The following is a 16,447-nucleotide window of genomic DNA, read 5'->3' as shown; positions in this document are numbered from 1 at the left end:
CATGAACGCGCAGGTGTCGCGCGCATTTCCGGCATTTTTTACTTTCTCTTTAGTGTCGCGTGATGGCGCCGCTCAGACCTCAGCCGGTGAGTAAACCGATAAAAACAAATCAAAGAAATGATCGATTAAAAGTGCTGACAGAGGGAGATCTGCAGGTGATCTGGAGTCTGTGAGGAGAATCGATGATTTTATGGATTCAAAAGTAACTTTGGCTCCAAAAAAAGCCGCCAAACGTCCTGCAAGAAAACTGAGTTTGTGTTTGAGGTGATTTTAGGATTCAGAGGAAAATGATTCAGACAGATTCAACCAAAAAACACCTCAAATAGTTTCTGTTCAACCTAAATTTAGCCGTTTATTGTTTTTTTCTGATGGATGAATATCAGAGGGAATTCCGCCATTTTTAGAGGACTTTTTTTATTCTGACCGGTTCCTTTTTTCTTTTTTTTTAAACTTTATTTAGAATATAAAGTACAAACAGTCAATGATACCGATTCAAAAACTCAAAATACAAAGATGACACGAGGCAATGGCAATAAGTGAAATAAAAAGGAATAAATGAATGGATGACAGATTTCTGCCACTCCAAATAATGATAATAATAATCAATATTTGGAGTGTTAATAATAATGATAATAATAATATAATTCTGGGTGAGCGTTAGTTAAAAATGCATTTCTTATTGTTTACAATGAGTCAGAGGATTTGACTTTATGAATATGAAATTTCTCCATTAAAGAGGTTAACATCAACATCATCAACAACAATAATACATCATTTCTTATCTTTAAGTTAGAAGTAATTTATGACATTTTTTTGAAAACGTATTTGTTGTTAAAAAAATACGTTTAAAAAGATGAATTTTGAGAAACACAAGTTGACTTATTTAATATTATTGTTGTTGTGGTTGTTGTTTTATGGAATATTTTCAAACTCCGACAGGAAGTTACATTCAAACATCTGAAGTTACATTCAGACATCTGAAGTTACATTCAAACATCTGAAGTTACATTCAAACATCTGAAGTTACATTCAAACATCTGAAGTTACATTCAAACATCTGAAGTTACATTCAGACATTTGAAGTTACATTCAGACATTTGGACAAACGTTTGGATTTCTTCATTTTTGAACATTTTCTGTGGAAAAAGAAGAATCTCTCGCAGCGTCCTGACTGAACCTGTCCTGCTGCTGCTGCATGTTTCACTGTTGTTAAAGTTAAATCTGCAGGTTTTTTTCCTGGTGGAGGTGCTGGACTATGTTCAGTCCTCCTGGTTTTAGTGAGTCAGGACACGAGGAAACCGTCCGTGTTTTTGAAGGAGCGGCCGTCAGTTAGTCACCGTGTCAAAGTACGACCTGAGAGCGGCCTCACATGAAGACGCTCAAAGTGTCAAATGTTTCAGCTTTCACTGCCTGTTCTCCCAACATGTGAGCTGAATAATATTTTTATTTCAAATAAATATAACATTTATATAGATTTATATATTTTTCTTTAAATAAATAAATAAATTCATGTGAATTTCTTTTTTTTATCAGCATTTTTAAGTTAAATACAGACAAATCAATAACATGCATACAATGCATATAAATAAAGGCAAAGATATATATATATATTTATATTAAGGCAAATCGGTTTTAACAGTTTACAGACCGTACAAGCATTTACAAACGACCAGCACAGGAATAAATCAATCAATCAATAGATCAATATGTATATTGGCACGCTGGTGCCCTCCTGAGGAGTGAAAAAACACACTAAGGCCAAGCAGGAAGTACACGGTTCAGAGTTAAAATCAATCCATCAATAAAAAAATGAAATTAAAGAAAAGTAAGTAATTAACGAAGGCAAAGGAATACACAGTTCAAAGTAAAAAAACAACAAAAAAACAACAAAATACATAAGTAAATAAATGACAGTTCAAAGTTTAAAAAAGAAATAAACAGATAAATACATAAATAAATAAATAAGTAAAAGTTTTTTTTAAAAAACCCTTAAATAATAAAAAATCTATATGTAAATGATTAAGGTCATAAGACAGAGGACACACGAGCGATGGACACACACGACGTTAAAATAAAGTGTTAATGTCAGAGACGAGTGTGGACGTTTCACAGCCTCTGACACTCAGGGTGAAAACAGACTTTGAGTGACGGCTTGTTGACGTGTTTTGCAGGACGGATGGACACGCAGAGCTGTTTGACATCTGCAGGAGTCCTCAGAGGACACACTGAGCAGCTCTGACACTCGTAGGTCCTCACTGTCTGTCCAAAGACATGAATTCATTTCAGTTCATGATGTCTTTCTGAGCGTGTAAAGAGCGTCAGAGACATTTTAATATTTGAAGTTTTCCCTCCAGGTGATCTCTGATGTTTTCAGCAGAGCGCGTCATGGCGACCGCAGCATCAGGTGAGTCCTGTCAGACTGTCCTCTCTCACTGTCCACATGTGAGACTCATAATGAAAGACTTCTGTCCTCAGAGTTTCAGTCAAAAATAAGAATAAGAAGATCAGTTCAGAAGCAGTCATAATTTAAGTCCTTAGGCCCCATTTTAATATCACACACACTCGCATGGCTCTTTGCACAAAATGTGCTTTTCAAAGTCAAATCTTAAAAAATAATATACGTATGAAACATCAGTCCTAATCATAAATATCAAACATTCATTTTCAGTTTTTTTGTCCTTTGAATGTCAGATTTTTTTCACGATGCTGTTACGTTTTTACATGGAAAAAAACACGAAAAATTATTTAATTAAAAATAAAAATCGATTTTTCAATTTACTACATGCAGAGTAGATTTTTAAAAAAATTTTAGGTGCTGACAGTCTGGGATATGTCAGTGTGTGAGTGTAGCTGCCGACAGTCTGGGATATGTCAGTGTGTGAGTGTAGCTGCCGACAGTCTGGGATATGTCAGTGTGTGAGTGTAGCTGCCGACAGTCTGGGATATGTCAGTGTGTGAGTGTAGCTGCTGACAGTCTGGGATATGTCAGTGTGTGAGTGTAGCTGCTGACAGTCTGGGATATGTCAGTGTGTGAGTGTAGCTGCTGACAGTCTGGGATATGTCAGTGATCAGCAGCTACATTGACTGTGACAGGTCACCTAGTGGAAATAGCATGTATTTCCTCCATATGCCAAATATGGTCAAAATGACCTCATCAGGTGGAAAATAGTCAAAATGACAAATTGTGTGTCTTGACATCAGGGCTGCACAGTGACTCCAGTGTTAATCACCGTCACAGTTTTGGCCTCCCATGATAATATGAACATGATCGACTATGATATGGACATTTAAAATGTTCTGCTTATGGAAAAAAGTGCTGCACATCAAATCAAACGCTCCCTAAACTAACAGCCAAACTAACATGCACCCTGCGGCCGCAACCCGAGAAAAACGGTGCTGCTGCTGGGACTGCAGACGGCACAACGAACCACCGTCATCGGTTGTCTGGAAGTATTTTGGATTCAGTAGAGACCAAACCGTAGAAAAGAAAGAGTGCATAAAAGTTTTGTCTGTGTTGAAGCACCTGAAAAACTCTACAGTCTGCAGGACGATGAATGCGTGAAGACCTGAAGGAGATAACATCACTAACATCAGCGAACCGTTAGTCTCAGTCCTGATCCAGCATCAGCACCCGCGAGCACGCAGCGCATAACGGCACCATGAACACGCTTAATGCATAAATGCATAAATAAAGACAGCAGCCGATAGATGCAACAAACTCAGTGAAGAAAAACCTTTTAAAGTCTGATTTGATGCAAAGATTCGTGTAAATGAACGTGAAACAACGGGAGGTGAAAGGTGCTCCGTTTATTTCATGTTGGCTAAAAAGCTTCTGGTTTGATTTCTGTTTTGTTTTCAGGAGATGCTTTGAACTCAGCTGAAGACGAACCTTTTTTTAATCAGGAGGAAAATAGCAAAACTTTTTTCAGGTTGCAAAGGGTTAAGGCTTAATTTCAACAAAAGCAAAGACGGTGATTGTTGGGACGGTGAGAAGACGACCCAAACGTTTTCTGTGATTTTTGTTTCTGCAGACTTTGATGTGTGTTTTTGATCTTTTATTTTTGCAGATGATGATGATGAAACAAAGATCAAGAGGCGCAGCAGTCTCGACTTCGAGCATCTGCACTGTGAGTCAAACCAACGGAAACAGTCAAAATGATGTTTTCATGGTCATGCTGACTTTATACCACGTTTCACTGCAGTTTCAGTGTCTTCATCTGTCACAGACATGAAAAAAATACTAAAATACCACATTTCCACGGTCATGGAAAACCTGGATAAGTCATGAAATTTCACAGTCCCATTTTCCAGGCCTGGAAAAGTCACAGAATTTGTCAAAATCATTGAGAGTTTTGTTAAAGTCAGCAAAGTTTGTTGTGTTTTAAGTCATTGTGACAGTAATCTTACGTGGGTAACCTTCCAGTTGATGTATCGTAACGATAAATTTAATTTCTGTAGCTGTCGACGTAACAAAGCGTCAAGGTGTGTTTTTTTTCAATGTCATGCAATTTTCTTAATTTTCTTTCCGTGTTCTGTTGCTATCTTTATGCATGTCGAACAGAGTTTGAATTTGCTATTTTGACAAGAATGCCAAGAAAGTTAGAAAAGTTATGGGTCCTAAAAAAAAAGTCATGGAAAGTTTTTACATTTTGTCCATTAAAATGTGCAGAAGACAGAAACAGGAACATTCATATATGCGATCTGAGGGATGTAAACCTGTTAAAAACGTGTGGATCAGAGGGACGTGGCTGAGAACGACTATTGGATCTAAATCACCAACGTTTTATTGGTCATACGGAGACCAGGCGGCTTTGGTGCTCTGCTTAAGCTGTCACATATGTTAGTTTGATCAAGGTGGAAACAATTAGGGGCGGGAATCACCAGTGGCCTCACGATACAATATTAACATGATACTTAACTCACGATATAATATTATCACGATACTTAACTGGCTATATGATATTATCATGATACTTAACTCACAATATGACATTATCACTATATTTTACTCAAGATACAATATTATCACAATATAATATTATCACGATATTTAACCCGCGATATGATATTATCACAATACTTTACTCAAGATACAATAATATCACAATACAATTTATCACGATACTTAACTCACGATATGATATCACAATATTTTACTCAAAATACAATATTATCACAATACAATATTGTCACGATACTTAACCCGCGATATGATTTTATCACGATACTTAACTTCAGATACAATACTATCATTATTATAGCATAGTATTATTGCAATTCTTAATATTTTGCGATATGTAGAGTACTGCGATGTATTGCGATTTACATATAACCTTTTTTTCTAACTGCATGTTATATCCACAAAGGAAAACTATCAAAATCTGTTAATCCAATCAGAGAAGCATCTCAGCATGTTCACGTTGTCAGTGACGACCACTCGGTTTTTATCTGCAAAGCCATCGTTTTCCCCGATGTTGTACAGCTGGCAGTATTTACTCATAAAGTATGCGATGGACTGAGTTATTTTCTCCGCTCGCTCTGAATTTGGGGGCAGCTTTGACCAGCTGAGCGTGTCGAGTGTCAGCTGGTTTTTCATTAGCTTGTCGGCTGGCACTTTCTCCAGAGTGAAGTGAACCGTGAGGTTCGTCGTATTTCCACAGCATTTTACCTTCTCGCGGCACTCGTTGCAAACCCCACGAGTCATGTCCATCTCTTTCGTCCCTTCCTTGTAAAAAATTCCAAAATAAATCCACACGTTGGATGTAAACGCCTGTTTCTCCTGCACAGTGAATCAGCTCTGCCGACCTCACCAGCAAACGGCTCAACAGCGCCGTCCTGTGGACTGAAAAAGCAACTGATGTTGTTTCTGCAGCACTAAAGGCTTTATTTCATGTTTGCAATTAATACAATAAAAAATCGATACTTGGTGGCCGTGAATTGATATAATATCACTGTGCACCCCCCCCCCCACCCAAAAAAAAAAATCTCAAGACTAAAGAAGTAGTAAATCACAACTCTTTATGCAAAAACTCACAATAACTGCACATTGACATGATTTTCTTGTTAATGTACTCAGCATGCCTGTTAATATGTACCTTTCTTTATCCTCACAGTTGAAGATGAACCTCGACCTCTCGAGCTCAGCAGCAGCTATGAACTCATACCACCCAACTGTGAGTCCAGCTGCACACTGTCAGAGTTGTTCTTGTGTTTGATTGGATTTAAATTTGCAGGTTTTTATGGGTGATCTTTAAAAACAGTTTAGTAATGATTTTTAAATGCTTTATTATATATGCATCAACTCTGTGGTCACATTATTTTACTTGAAAGAGATGATAAGTGATTAACAAAATGTTCTTCTCAGTGTCTGAGCTGAGGGTCGTCCTGCTGGGGAACAGCTGGTCTCAGAGGAGCTCGGCTGGGAACTTCATACTGGGAGCGACCCTGTTTTACACTGAAGAAGAACCAGACTGTCTGAGAGTCAAAGGACAGCTGGAGGAGAAAGACATCGTTCTGATCAACACTCCAGATCTGCTGCATCCCAACATCTCTGAAGACAAACTGCAAGGACATGTTGAAGACTGTATGAGACTCTCTGATCCTGGACCTCATGTGTTCCTGCTGGTTCTGCAGCCTGAAAACTTCACTGAGGAACAAAAACTGAGACTCTGCAGAGTCCTGAAACTCTTCAGTGATCAATCATTCGATCATTCATTGATCCTGATATCACCACCCAGAGAGGAGAGTTCAGGTTTCACAGACAAAGATGAACCAGAGCAGCCCTTAAAAGACCTGATCAAGAAATGTAGATACAGACACCTGAAGCAGAAGAACCTCGAACGTTCAGAGCTGTTAACACGTTTGGGTCAAACAGCAAAGGAGAACTCTGGAGAGCATGTGAGCTGTGATCTGTCTGAGGATGCAGCAGCGAGTTTAACTCATTATCAGGAAAACCCGAAACAAACCGAAGAAGGCCGTCAGAAAGTGGACCGTCCAAAAGCTTCTGGTGAGTTCAGGACAGTGATTCAGGACTTTTAGTGGAGCGGCATAGCTCAATATATCATAACAATCGTTCATTTTGTGATAAAAGCACCAAATTTGGCAGAGATTTGGTTACATTTCTTAAATTTTGGAAAACAGCTGCCATGGTCCAGAGACAGACAATCTGCAGGGGCTCCATATCCAGATTACTTTTAAATATATGACGTTATATCTGTACCAAATTCGGTGCTTTAATCACAAAACGAACGACAGGTTAGCTTTATCTCCCCACCATATATAGTTACCACAAATAACTGAAATCATACTATTGTTTTTGACACCACTGTGTCTTTTACAGCTCTGAAAGCTCCCAGAAAATTTGCCACGTCTCATCAGTGTAAGTAACGCATATTTTATTATCCAGATACAAACGGTAGAAATATGTACCACTGAGATATATGATGACAGCTGTAGTATCAGTCAGATTTGGCAGAAACTATGAAAATTTTACTCTAAAAGAAAATGAAACAACCATTTTGACAAAACCATCGACAAAAAAAGGCAAATTTATTTAAAATAATCACAGTTAATACCCAAAGTGCTTTACAGATTAGTCAAGATGAAGATCTTTGTAGGCCAATCCAATGGGGCATGGTAATTTTTTGTATATAATTATATGTAATAATTATCAATATATCAATTTGATCTGTAATCCCAATTAGCCTCAGAGGTCTTTACAACATACAGCATCCCTCTGTCCTTGGAAAAATTCCCTTAAAATACTGTTAAACGGGGAAAGATGGTAGAAACCTGAGGGAGAGCAACTGAGGAGGGATCCCTCTTCCACATGTGTAAGACGTCTGACCAAGAGAATCTTTGGTCATAAAAATTTACCTTAAAATCATGGAAGAGATCTGTAAATTTATAGGGGTGGGAGAAAAAAATGAATACAGTATAGTATCACTGTATTTTGTGTGGTAATATTGTATAAATACACAGACATCATGAATCAATTTTTTATTATATAAAGTCTTCTACTATCAAACTGAAGAAATCTCCGTCCGTCTAGTTATTACTGTAAATAAAAACTAAACTTCTGGTAGCTCACCCGTATAAAAACATCCATTCTTCTTTCAGTCCACTAGATACAAACATGCTGCTGCAATAAAATTGACTAAAGTAAGATGCATGGACTAAAAACTTTTTATAAGATAAAACCTGATGTTGAAAACTCTACCTTGATATTCAGTATATTGCAAAACATTTAAAAGTGCGATAATATTGTGTCATAAAGTATTGTGATAATATTGTCTCGGGGCTCTAGTGATTCCCACTCTTTGGAATTTGGGAGTTAAAATGATGCGTGAACTAATTAATAAATGAACATAAATGTATATAAAAACGGAAGTGAAGCTATTCAGTGTGTATCGCCCCCTGGTGTCTGTCGGCAGTATAGGTCCTAAAGCCCGCCCCTCCATGTTAGTGTATGGGACATAGATCAAACTCAGAACTCAGATTACACACCAGATAAATTTTCCCAAAGATGATTTCAGTCATTGAAGGTAGTTCTCATCCCCCTGATGTTTGTTCAAGTGATTGTTTTTATGAAAAGTTTCAGTTTTACTGAGTTTTTCAATTATACAGAAAGCGGGCTTTTCCACTATGATTGACAGCTGTGACAGCCAATCAGTGCGCTTGCATTTAAGGGGACTGCTCACAGTTGGCTGGACAGGTGTTTTCGCGGGAGCTCCCCATCATGGATATCGCTACTGCGCAGAATCCGCCTCTGAATGACCGTTTCTTGTTCAGCACAGAGGGAGTATTTTGGGGTGCATCGTCCGTCTTTATATACAGTCTATGATGAAGAATCAGTGTGAAGGATGAAAATGCGCTCATTCAAGTCTTGTTAATTTTTCGTTTTTGATTTCTGATTTCATAGCACGTGAACTCAGGATCGTGATGTTTGGAACTGAGGTCAAAAAGAAGACACTCTGCAACTTCATCATTGGGAGCAAACATTTCCAGTGTTATCCCATAAACCCAAGCAAGCAATGTGAGGTCGTCCATGGAAAGTGGAGAGGAAAGCCCCTGAAAGTGGTGAAAACTCCTAACATGTTCAGTCTGTGTGTGGAAGCAGTCATAGAGGAGATAAAGAACTTTGTGACTCTTTGTCCTCCTGGACCGAATGTCCTGCTGCTGTTAGTGAAACCGTCTGAAGTCACAGAGAATAACAGAAAAACGCTGATGTTCATCCTGAGTCTGTTTGGTCGAGACGCTTTTAAACACTCGATGGTCATTACGACACACGAGGGCGGTGAAACACGTCAGTCTGTCAGTCAGCTCATTGAAGACTGTGGAGGAAGACACTACAGCATGGCTCAAAACGACCATACGTCACTGATGCAGAAGATGGAGAACATTGTGCGTGAAAACAGAGGATCCTTCCTCACCTTCGCTGAAGAGACCATCAGACCGAAGTCTGAGTCCATGAGACCATCTTTAAACCTGGTTCTGTGTGGGAAGACAGGAGCAGGGAAGACTTCAGCAGCCAAGGCCATTTTAGGTCAGACAGAGCTTCATCCAGAGAGTGTTAAACATCAGGGAGAGGTGTGTGGACGTCCAGTGTCCCTGGTGGAGCTGCCTGCCCTGTATGGAAAACCTCAGGAGGCGGTGATGGAGGAATCATTCAGGTGTGTGTCCCTCTGTGATCCTGAGGGCGTCCACGCCTTCATCCTGGTCCTACGTGTGGGTCCCCTCACCGATGAAGACAAGGGAGAGTTAAAGACCATCCAGGACACATTCAGCTCTCGAGTCAATGACTTCACCTTGATTCTGTTCACTGTGGAGTCAGATCCTACAGCTCCAGCTGTTGTTAACTTTCTCAAGGAAAACCGAGACATCCAGGAGCTCTGCGACAGCTGTGGAGGGATTTATGAAGTTCTTAACATCAAGGACCAGCAGCAGATCCCAGAGCTGCTGGATGCTGTGGAAAAAATGAATTGGAGACCATACCAAGAGAAACCATGCTGCTACACGACAGAAACATTTGCGTTTGCGCAAATAGAAAAGATCAGCACACTACATGCTGAACTGAATGACCTGAGAAGAACGAGCCCCGTCAGCTGTGAGTACTGCAATTCAATCTCAATGCCAAAAAAAATAGGAGGATGTGTAATGTGCAAATAATACCAGAATAAATTATTTACAAATCATTTTGGAGCAATGTTCAGTTGAGTGCAGAACAAAGACAAGATACTTATGTTCAAACTGATTTGTTTGGGAGTTTTTTTGTAATTATACACTCAAACTGAATTTGCAGGTTCCAAAACAGGTTGTAACAGGCAAGTTTGATCACTGTGTCACAGCTCCTTTTCCTTATTTTAATTGTTTTTAAGTATAATTCTTTCCCATTCTTGCTTGATATCTGACTTAAGTGTGTCAGCAGCAGGGGTTTCTGTTGTCGTATGCTGTGCTTCATAATGCTCTGACAGGTCTGGACTGAACAGTCTAGTCGCTAAACTCTTTGACTACGAAACCACACTGTTGGAGCACATGCACAATGTGTCTCATTGTCTTGCTGGAATAAACAGGGGTGTCCCTGAAAAATATGTAGCCTGGATGGCAGCATATGTTGCTCTAAAACCTGTATGTACCTTACAGCATTAATGTGCCTCACAGATGCTGGCTTTGGACTTTGTAATAATCTGGATGGTCCTTTTGCTCAGAGGATAAGATGTCCAGTCTACTATTGTACAGTGAAGTTACAATTTTCTGTTTCACGGCAAATAGTGCTTCACTATGGCAATGGCATTCAATAAAAACTTAAAAATCTTCACAAGGAGGCATCATCGATGTCTTCAGGCTTTTCTTACCATATTTGAGCTGAATCTGTAAGGACCACATCAGAGTATAAAACGCGTCATTTCCTGTTGTCAGTAGGTGGGGCTATGACTATAACTCAATTTTGGCATGCAGAGGTTTTGAGGCAAGGACTCATATCAAGCATGACAAATTGTTTGCGGATTGGACAATGTAGGCTCAACTTACAACAACTTCAAGTTTACTGGTGAAAGCTTCAAAATGGGCACCACGCCACGGCAGCACTGTTGGAATAAAACTTACAATTTTCACCAGAAAGCATCATCAAGGTCTTAAGACTTTCACAACAAAGGTGGATCTGATAAACCTGCTAGGACAAGTAAACTAAAGTATAAACTACTCAAAGTACTTAAAGCTACTTTTGGGTCACCTATTAACGCATTTACCTGCGAAATGTTCACAACTGTCTTTAGTTGCTCCTGTCCTAACTTTTTTTAAAATGTGTTGCAGGCTTAAAATTCAGAACAAGGGTATATTTTACAAAAAGCTATTTCAATTTTTGGTTTGAACATTACATATCTTGTCTTTATGCTCTATCCAATTAAATATAGGTCGAAACAGATTTGCAAATCATTGCATTGTTTTATTTTAGATTTTACACAGTGTTCCAAGTTTCTTGGATTTGCGGTTCTGTATAAATGTTAATATAAATATTAGTGAGTCATTAAAAGAAACTAGGTGTCCTAATCCATCCTCCGGACATTTTCTTTCAGGTGAGGTGGAGAAGCAGCGTCCAGACTGTCTCAGGATTGTGCTGGTCGGGAAAACTGGTTGTGGAAAGAGCTCTTCAGGAAACACCATTCTTGGACGGGAAGAGTTTGAAGCTGAATCAAGCCAAATATCAGTCACCAAAGTGTGTAAGAAAGCAGTGGGTGAGGTGGACGGTCGTCCTGTTGTTGTGGTCGACACTCCTGGTCTTTTCGACAACAGTTTGAGCCAGGAGGAAGTCACCGAGGAGCTGTCGAAATGCATCAGTCTTCTGGCTCCAGGACCACATGTCTTCCTGTTGGTGTTACAAATCGGCAGATTCACACCAGAAGAGAAGGAGACACTAAAACTCATCAAGAGAGTCTTTGGCAAGAATGCTGAACAATTCACCATCATTCTGTTAACTGGAGGAGATAAACTGAGGCGGGAGAAGCGGTCCATTAAAGAGTACATTGAAAAAAGATGTGATCAATCATTCAAGAACATGATCGGCAAATGTGGAGGAGGATGCCACGTGTTTGACAACTACGATGAAAGCAACCGCACGCAAGTCAGCGAGCTGATAACCAAGATTGACACTATGGTGAGGACAAATGGAGGCAGATGCTACACTAACGAGATGTTCAAGGAGGCCGAGGCCGCGATACAAAAGGCAGTCAATGAAATACTGAAGGAGAAGGAAGAGGAGATGAGGATAGAGAGGGAAGAACTTAAAAGAAAACACAAGGAAGAAATGCAAGAGATGAAAAGAAGAATGGATGAACAGAGAGACGAAATTCAAGAGGAGAGAAAACTGAGAGCAAAACAGCTTAAAGTAATGGAAGAAAACATCAACAAGGAACGTGAAGAGAGAAGGAAGGAACGGGGAAAGAGAGAAGAAGAAGACAGGAAGAGAGAACAACAGGAAGAAATTGAACGGCAGGAGTGGGAACAAAAAGTTGAAGCTTTGGAGCAACAAATAAGATCCGAATCAGAGTCGAAAGAAACCATCGACAGAAAGCTGGCAGAGAGCAGAGAGGTGATGAGAAAAAAACGAGAGAAGGAGGAGAAAAAGCAAAAAGAGTGGTGGGATAAACGATATCAAGAAAATGACCAGAGACAACGGGAGGAGCAGACGAGACTGAAAAAGCTCCAAGAAGAATATGAGAAGGAGAGAAGAAATTACGAAAAGAAAAGAAATGAAGAGGACCAAATCAGACAGGAGCAGGAGGAAAAGAAGCTGAGAGATTTGGAGGAAAACTTCAGGACAGAACTGGAGAAAATAAAGACAAAGTATGAGGAGGACGCCAGACATAAAGCCGAAGAGTTCAATGAATTCAGAGAGAACAAGGAAAGAGACTTTGCAGCTCTGATCGAAACACACATGAAGGAAGTGATGGACCTGAAGGAACAGCAGGAGAAAGACATGAAGAGGAAGCAGGAGGAATACGACCGGCTGAACGTCCTCTCGAGCCACACTGAAAAAAGTCTGAAACAAACCATGGATGAACTGCAGGACAAACACAAACAAGAAATGGCCGACTTGATCCTGATACTTCTGACCCAAAAGAAAGAAAACAGGAAGAAATTAAGGGCGATGCGGGAAACCCACTCAAGAGAGGAGGAGAACCTCAAGAAAGACCTTTCAGCCCAAAGCAGAAGAAAGGAGAAGGAACAAATAGACAGACTGAAGAAAAAACACAGCCAAGAAATGAAAATCTTAGAGAAGCAACTTTCGACCCAAAAAAAGGAAGATCAGCGCATACGAAGGGCTACGCTGCACCTAAATCATGAAAAACAAATCAATGATCTGAGGCTGGAATTGCTGAACCAAGAGGAACAAAATCAGAAGAGACAGCTGCACAAATTACAGAAAACCCATGAGGAAAAAATGGATGAATTCAAACAGAAACTCCTGGAGGAAAATGAAAGAAATGAGCGGGCAAAAATAGACGAACTGCAGAGGAATCACGAACAAGAAATGGAGGCGCTGAGACATCAGCTTCTGGCCCAGGACAATCAGGAGGAAGAACTCAATGAACTGCAGAAAAAACACGAAAAAGAAATAAATCAGCTGAAGGAGAAACTTTTGACCCCACAGGAGCAACAGTCCTGCTTCATTTCATGATCAAATTCAATTATTCCAAAACGTCACAAAAAGTGACGAGTTGCATCACGCATTTTTATTCTAAAGCTCTGGCACTTCAGACAAAAGAGTCACCACAAGATGAGCTGAAAAGAGCAAATACTTGCAACGCTCTGGTCTACAGTGTTATAAAGACCTGCTGGTTCACACCAGGCTCTTCCTAAACCTTCTCATCCCAAGTGCTCACGTGTTGCCGCTTTGCCAGTGGACTTCCACGCCTGTATATTACGCTTTACGTGTCCTTCTGCGTCCGCTGTTGATGTTTCGATGTGACACCGTTGACGGGATTATGCTACAGAGGCAGGTGGTTGTATTTCAGCAACAAAATCACATCGCAACCAACGCCAGGTCATCAACAAAAGCCACATTCCTAAGATTTCACAACAAGGGCAAAAATGATTAGTTTTAGGGGGAAAGGGCACATGGTGAAGTGCAGGAAAAAAATATCACATTCAGACGAGCAGCAAACACCAACCGTCTGTGTCAAAGTCTTAGTTTTGTTCAGTCCACCCACTGCCACTCTCACCTGCCTTATAGGGACCGTCGTGCTCCTTATTGACATTGATACCTGCAGTTTTTTAACATGACACACCGTCCAGCGGCGTATCATGCCGACACAACAGGTGCCGTCCGCCCATGTTACAAAGTAACACCACCAGTCGGTGTATCATGCTGCCGCAGCAGGTGCCACCCGGCCGCGTGGCGGCATATCGTTACGCAGACAGTTCAGTTGGGCTGTTTTCTCAGCTGAAGCCAGTGACGTCCCAGTTAGCAGGCAACGTTCCCACAACACTGGCTACGGTTACCTACAAGTTGCAATAATGTTTTAAAGAAAATATTTTAATTTAATGTTCAAAGAACATTTTATGGATGTTTCATCTAAAGTAATGTTTCTTTAAGGTGAATAAGACGTGACGTTTTAACTTCAACATTGCAAGGATGTTTTGTTAAAGTTGAGGCAATAATTAATAAAATGTGCTATTTTAAAACGTTCCAACAATGTTACATGAGAACAAAGGAAGAACGTTTTCAAAGTAACATTCAGAACATGTTATTGAGGACTGAGATCTGCCAACTTTTTTAGATGAAATTGCAATATAGTGTGATATATTAACAATTTAAAAAAAAAAACAACTTTTTTTTTTCATGTTTCTAGAGAATGTTGCCCAAACTTTCAGAGGAACATTCTTGAAACATTAAAACTTGACACTGAAAAGGGACGCCAACAGTCGCATACAGTCCGCCAGCAAATTATACTGCAAAAGGGGGCTTTTGGTTTTAGTATCTTACACCAAAATCACTGTCAAAGCAAAAGTATCTGGTGAGCGAGGAGCCTTCTGCCTGCTGAATTTTGCAGACTTGTAGATTTTGTTGTTTTTCTTTGACATTTGTGCTTCTGCCATAAACAAGTAAGCTGTCTATGCAGTTAAATTGTTTCATTTTCTGTCTGATTTTATTGTTATTTCCCACTTTGTTGTGCTGTTGGTTGTAGACAAAGTTAATACTGTTCACAGTCCGATTATGAACGTCATGAATCAAGGATTTCCGGCTGTTTTAGTGATTAAAAATACATTTAGCCGCAGCTGTCTGTGTTTCAAATACAGTGCCTCTAAGCAGGAGAAACTGATGTCTGTTCAACGCGCTGCAGCTTTGTTAAAATACGTTTTTCTGGCTTCAGTGATGGTTTTGAATCGTATTGTATTGCTCGGTGGAGATGTGCACTTTACTGAGTGCACTTCTTTTTTAGAATCAAGGAAAACTTTAAGGGTAACAGACACTAAAGCTGTACATTTTACATTTTACATTTCATCTAGCTGAGTTTTTATACAACAATGATAGAGTTAAGGTAATTTTTACTTGAAGCCATACTGGTTGTACTGTAATAGTCATTTTTATTTTTGTACATGTTCGTTAGTATTTTGCTTTCAAAAAATATATATGAATGTGGATGTATGTCATCTTGATTTTTTTTTTAGTGACATGATTTAGCAAGTGTTTGTAAATTTACCCTCTTTTTAATATATAACCAAAACTAAATGTTAAAAAAAGATTTCTTTCTTATCTCAGTTTGAAATTCTGATTTTTATGTCTTAACAAATGTGTGGTTTATGATTTAAGGTTCGAACGTCATCATTACTGTCAAAAAGTGTTTTCTTGGCCAATGTATTCAGATTACAAGTTGTGCAATTACACACAGAAACTATTTTAGTGTTTTTGTAAACAATAATTGCATGTTTTTTAAAGTGGTTATTCATTTTACTATTAGCAAATACAATTATCCAAAAAAGTTTTTTTTTTTTCCTGCTGCATATTTTGAATGAAAAAGATTGCAGAGACGTTAATGGTCCGTTCATTCAGTTATTTAATAACTGCCTGGAAAACTAAAAAACAAAAGAACCAGTGAGAATTTCGTATATTTGATTTTCTGTATAAACAAAATATTGGGGGGAAAAAAACGTGTGTTTTCTCTTTATTTGCCTGAGAGGAAAAATCAAATAAACAAGGAAACGAAAACAAAATATCTGAAACGGGGTGTGTATGAACCCAGAAGCAGTACGCCAACACTCAAAGTCAGTTGGTAATAAGCTTTATTATCGCCAACACAAATAAAGATCAGCTCACAAATGTTCAGTCCGTTCTTCGGGTGAATTACCCAGTTAATGTCTCTGGTAATCCCACGAGGCGAAGACACGAAGCTGGAACTCACTGTGGCTGGAGAGTAGGAAACCCCGTAGCTCGAGGAACCGACAACAC

The 16,447-nt window shown here is 39.3% G+C and overlaps 1 protein-coding gene across 1 annotated transcript; it reads left to right on the top strand.

Moving 5' to 3' along the window:
* The first annotated feature begins 19 nt into the window (after positions 1-19).
* LOC121944023 (uncharacterized) lies at positions 20-15,992 on the top strand. Its single transcript, XM_088076217.1, has 9 exons — positions 20-86; positions 2,172-2,244; positions 2,355-2,404; positions 4,068-4,127; positions 6,114-6,173; positions 6,365-7,006; positions 7,340-7,378; positions 8,921-10,105; positions 11,574-15,992. The coding sequence occupies exons 3-9, from the start codon at positions 2,365-2,367 to the stop codon at positions 13,673-13,675; spliced, it is 4,128 nt and encodes a 1,375-aa protein (XP_087932343.1). The 5' UTR covers positions 20-86; positions 2,172-2,244; positions 2,355-2,364; the 3' UTR covers positions 13,676-15,992.
* Positions 15,993-16,447: the final 455 nt, after the last annotated feature.

Source organism: Plectropomus leopardus, chromosome 4 (assembly GCF_026936395.1).
Source record: "Plectropomus leopardus strain MGB_pleo_1.0 chromosome 4, ASM2693639v1, whole genome shotgun sequence".
Taxonomy (NCBI): domain Eukaryota; kingdom Metazoa; phylum Chordata; class Actinopteri; order Perciformes; family Serranidae; genus Plectropomus; species Plectropomus leopardus.
This window is presented reverse-complemented; position numbering and strand designations above follow the sequence as displayed.

What these genes read in the sequence shown, in the direction of transcription:
- LOC121944023 (XM_088076217.1), top strand. Translation starts at nt 2,365, where the DNA reads ATGTTTTCAGCAGAGCGCGTCATGGCGACCGCAGCATCAG. An exon ending in CATGGCGACCGCAGCATCAG is followed by an intron (nt 2,405 to 4,067) that starts GTGAGTCCTGTC and finishes TTATTTTTGCAG; the next exon opens with ATGATGATGATGAAACAAAG. An exon ending in AAGAACGAGCCCCGTCAGCT is followed by an intron (nt 10,106 to 11,573) that starts GTGAGTACTGCA and finishes ATTTTCTTTCAG; the next exon opens with GTGAGGTGGAGAAGCAGCGT.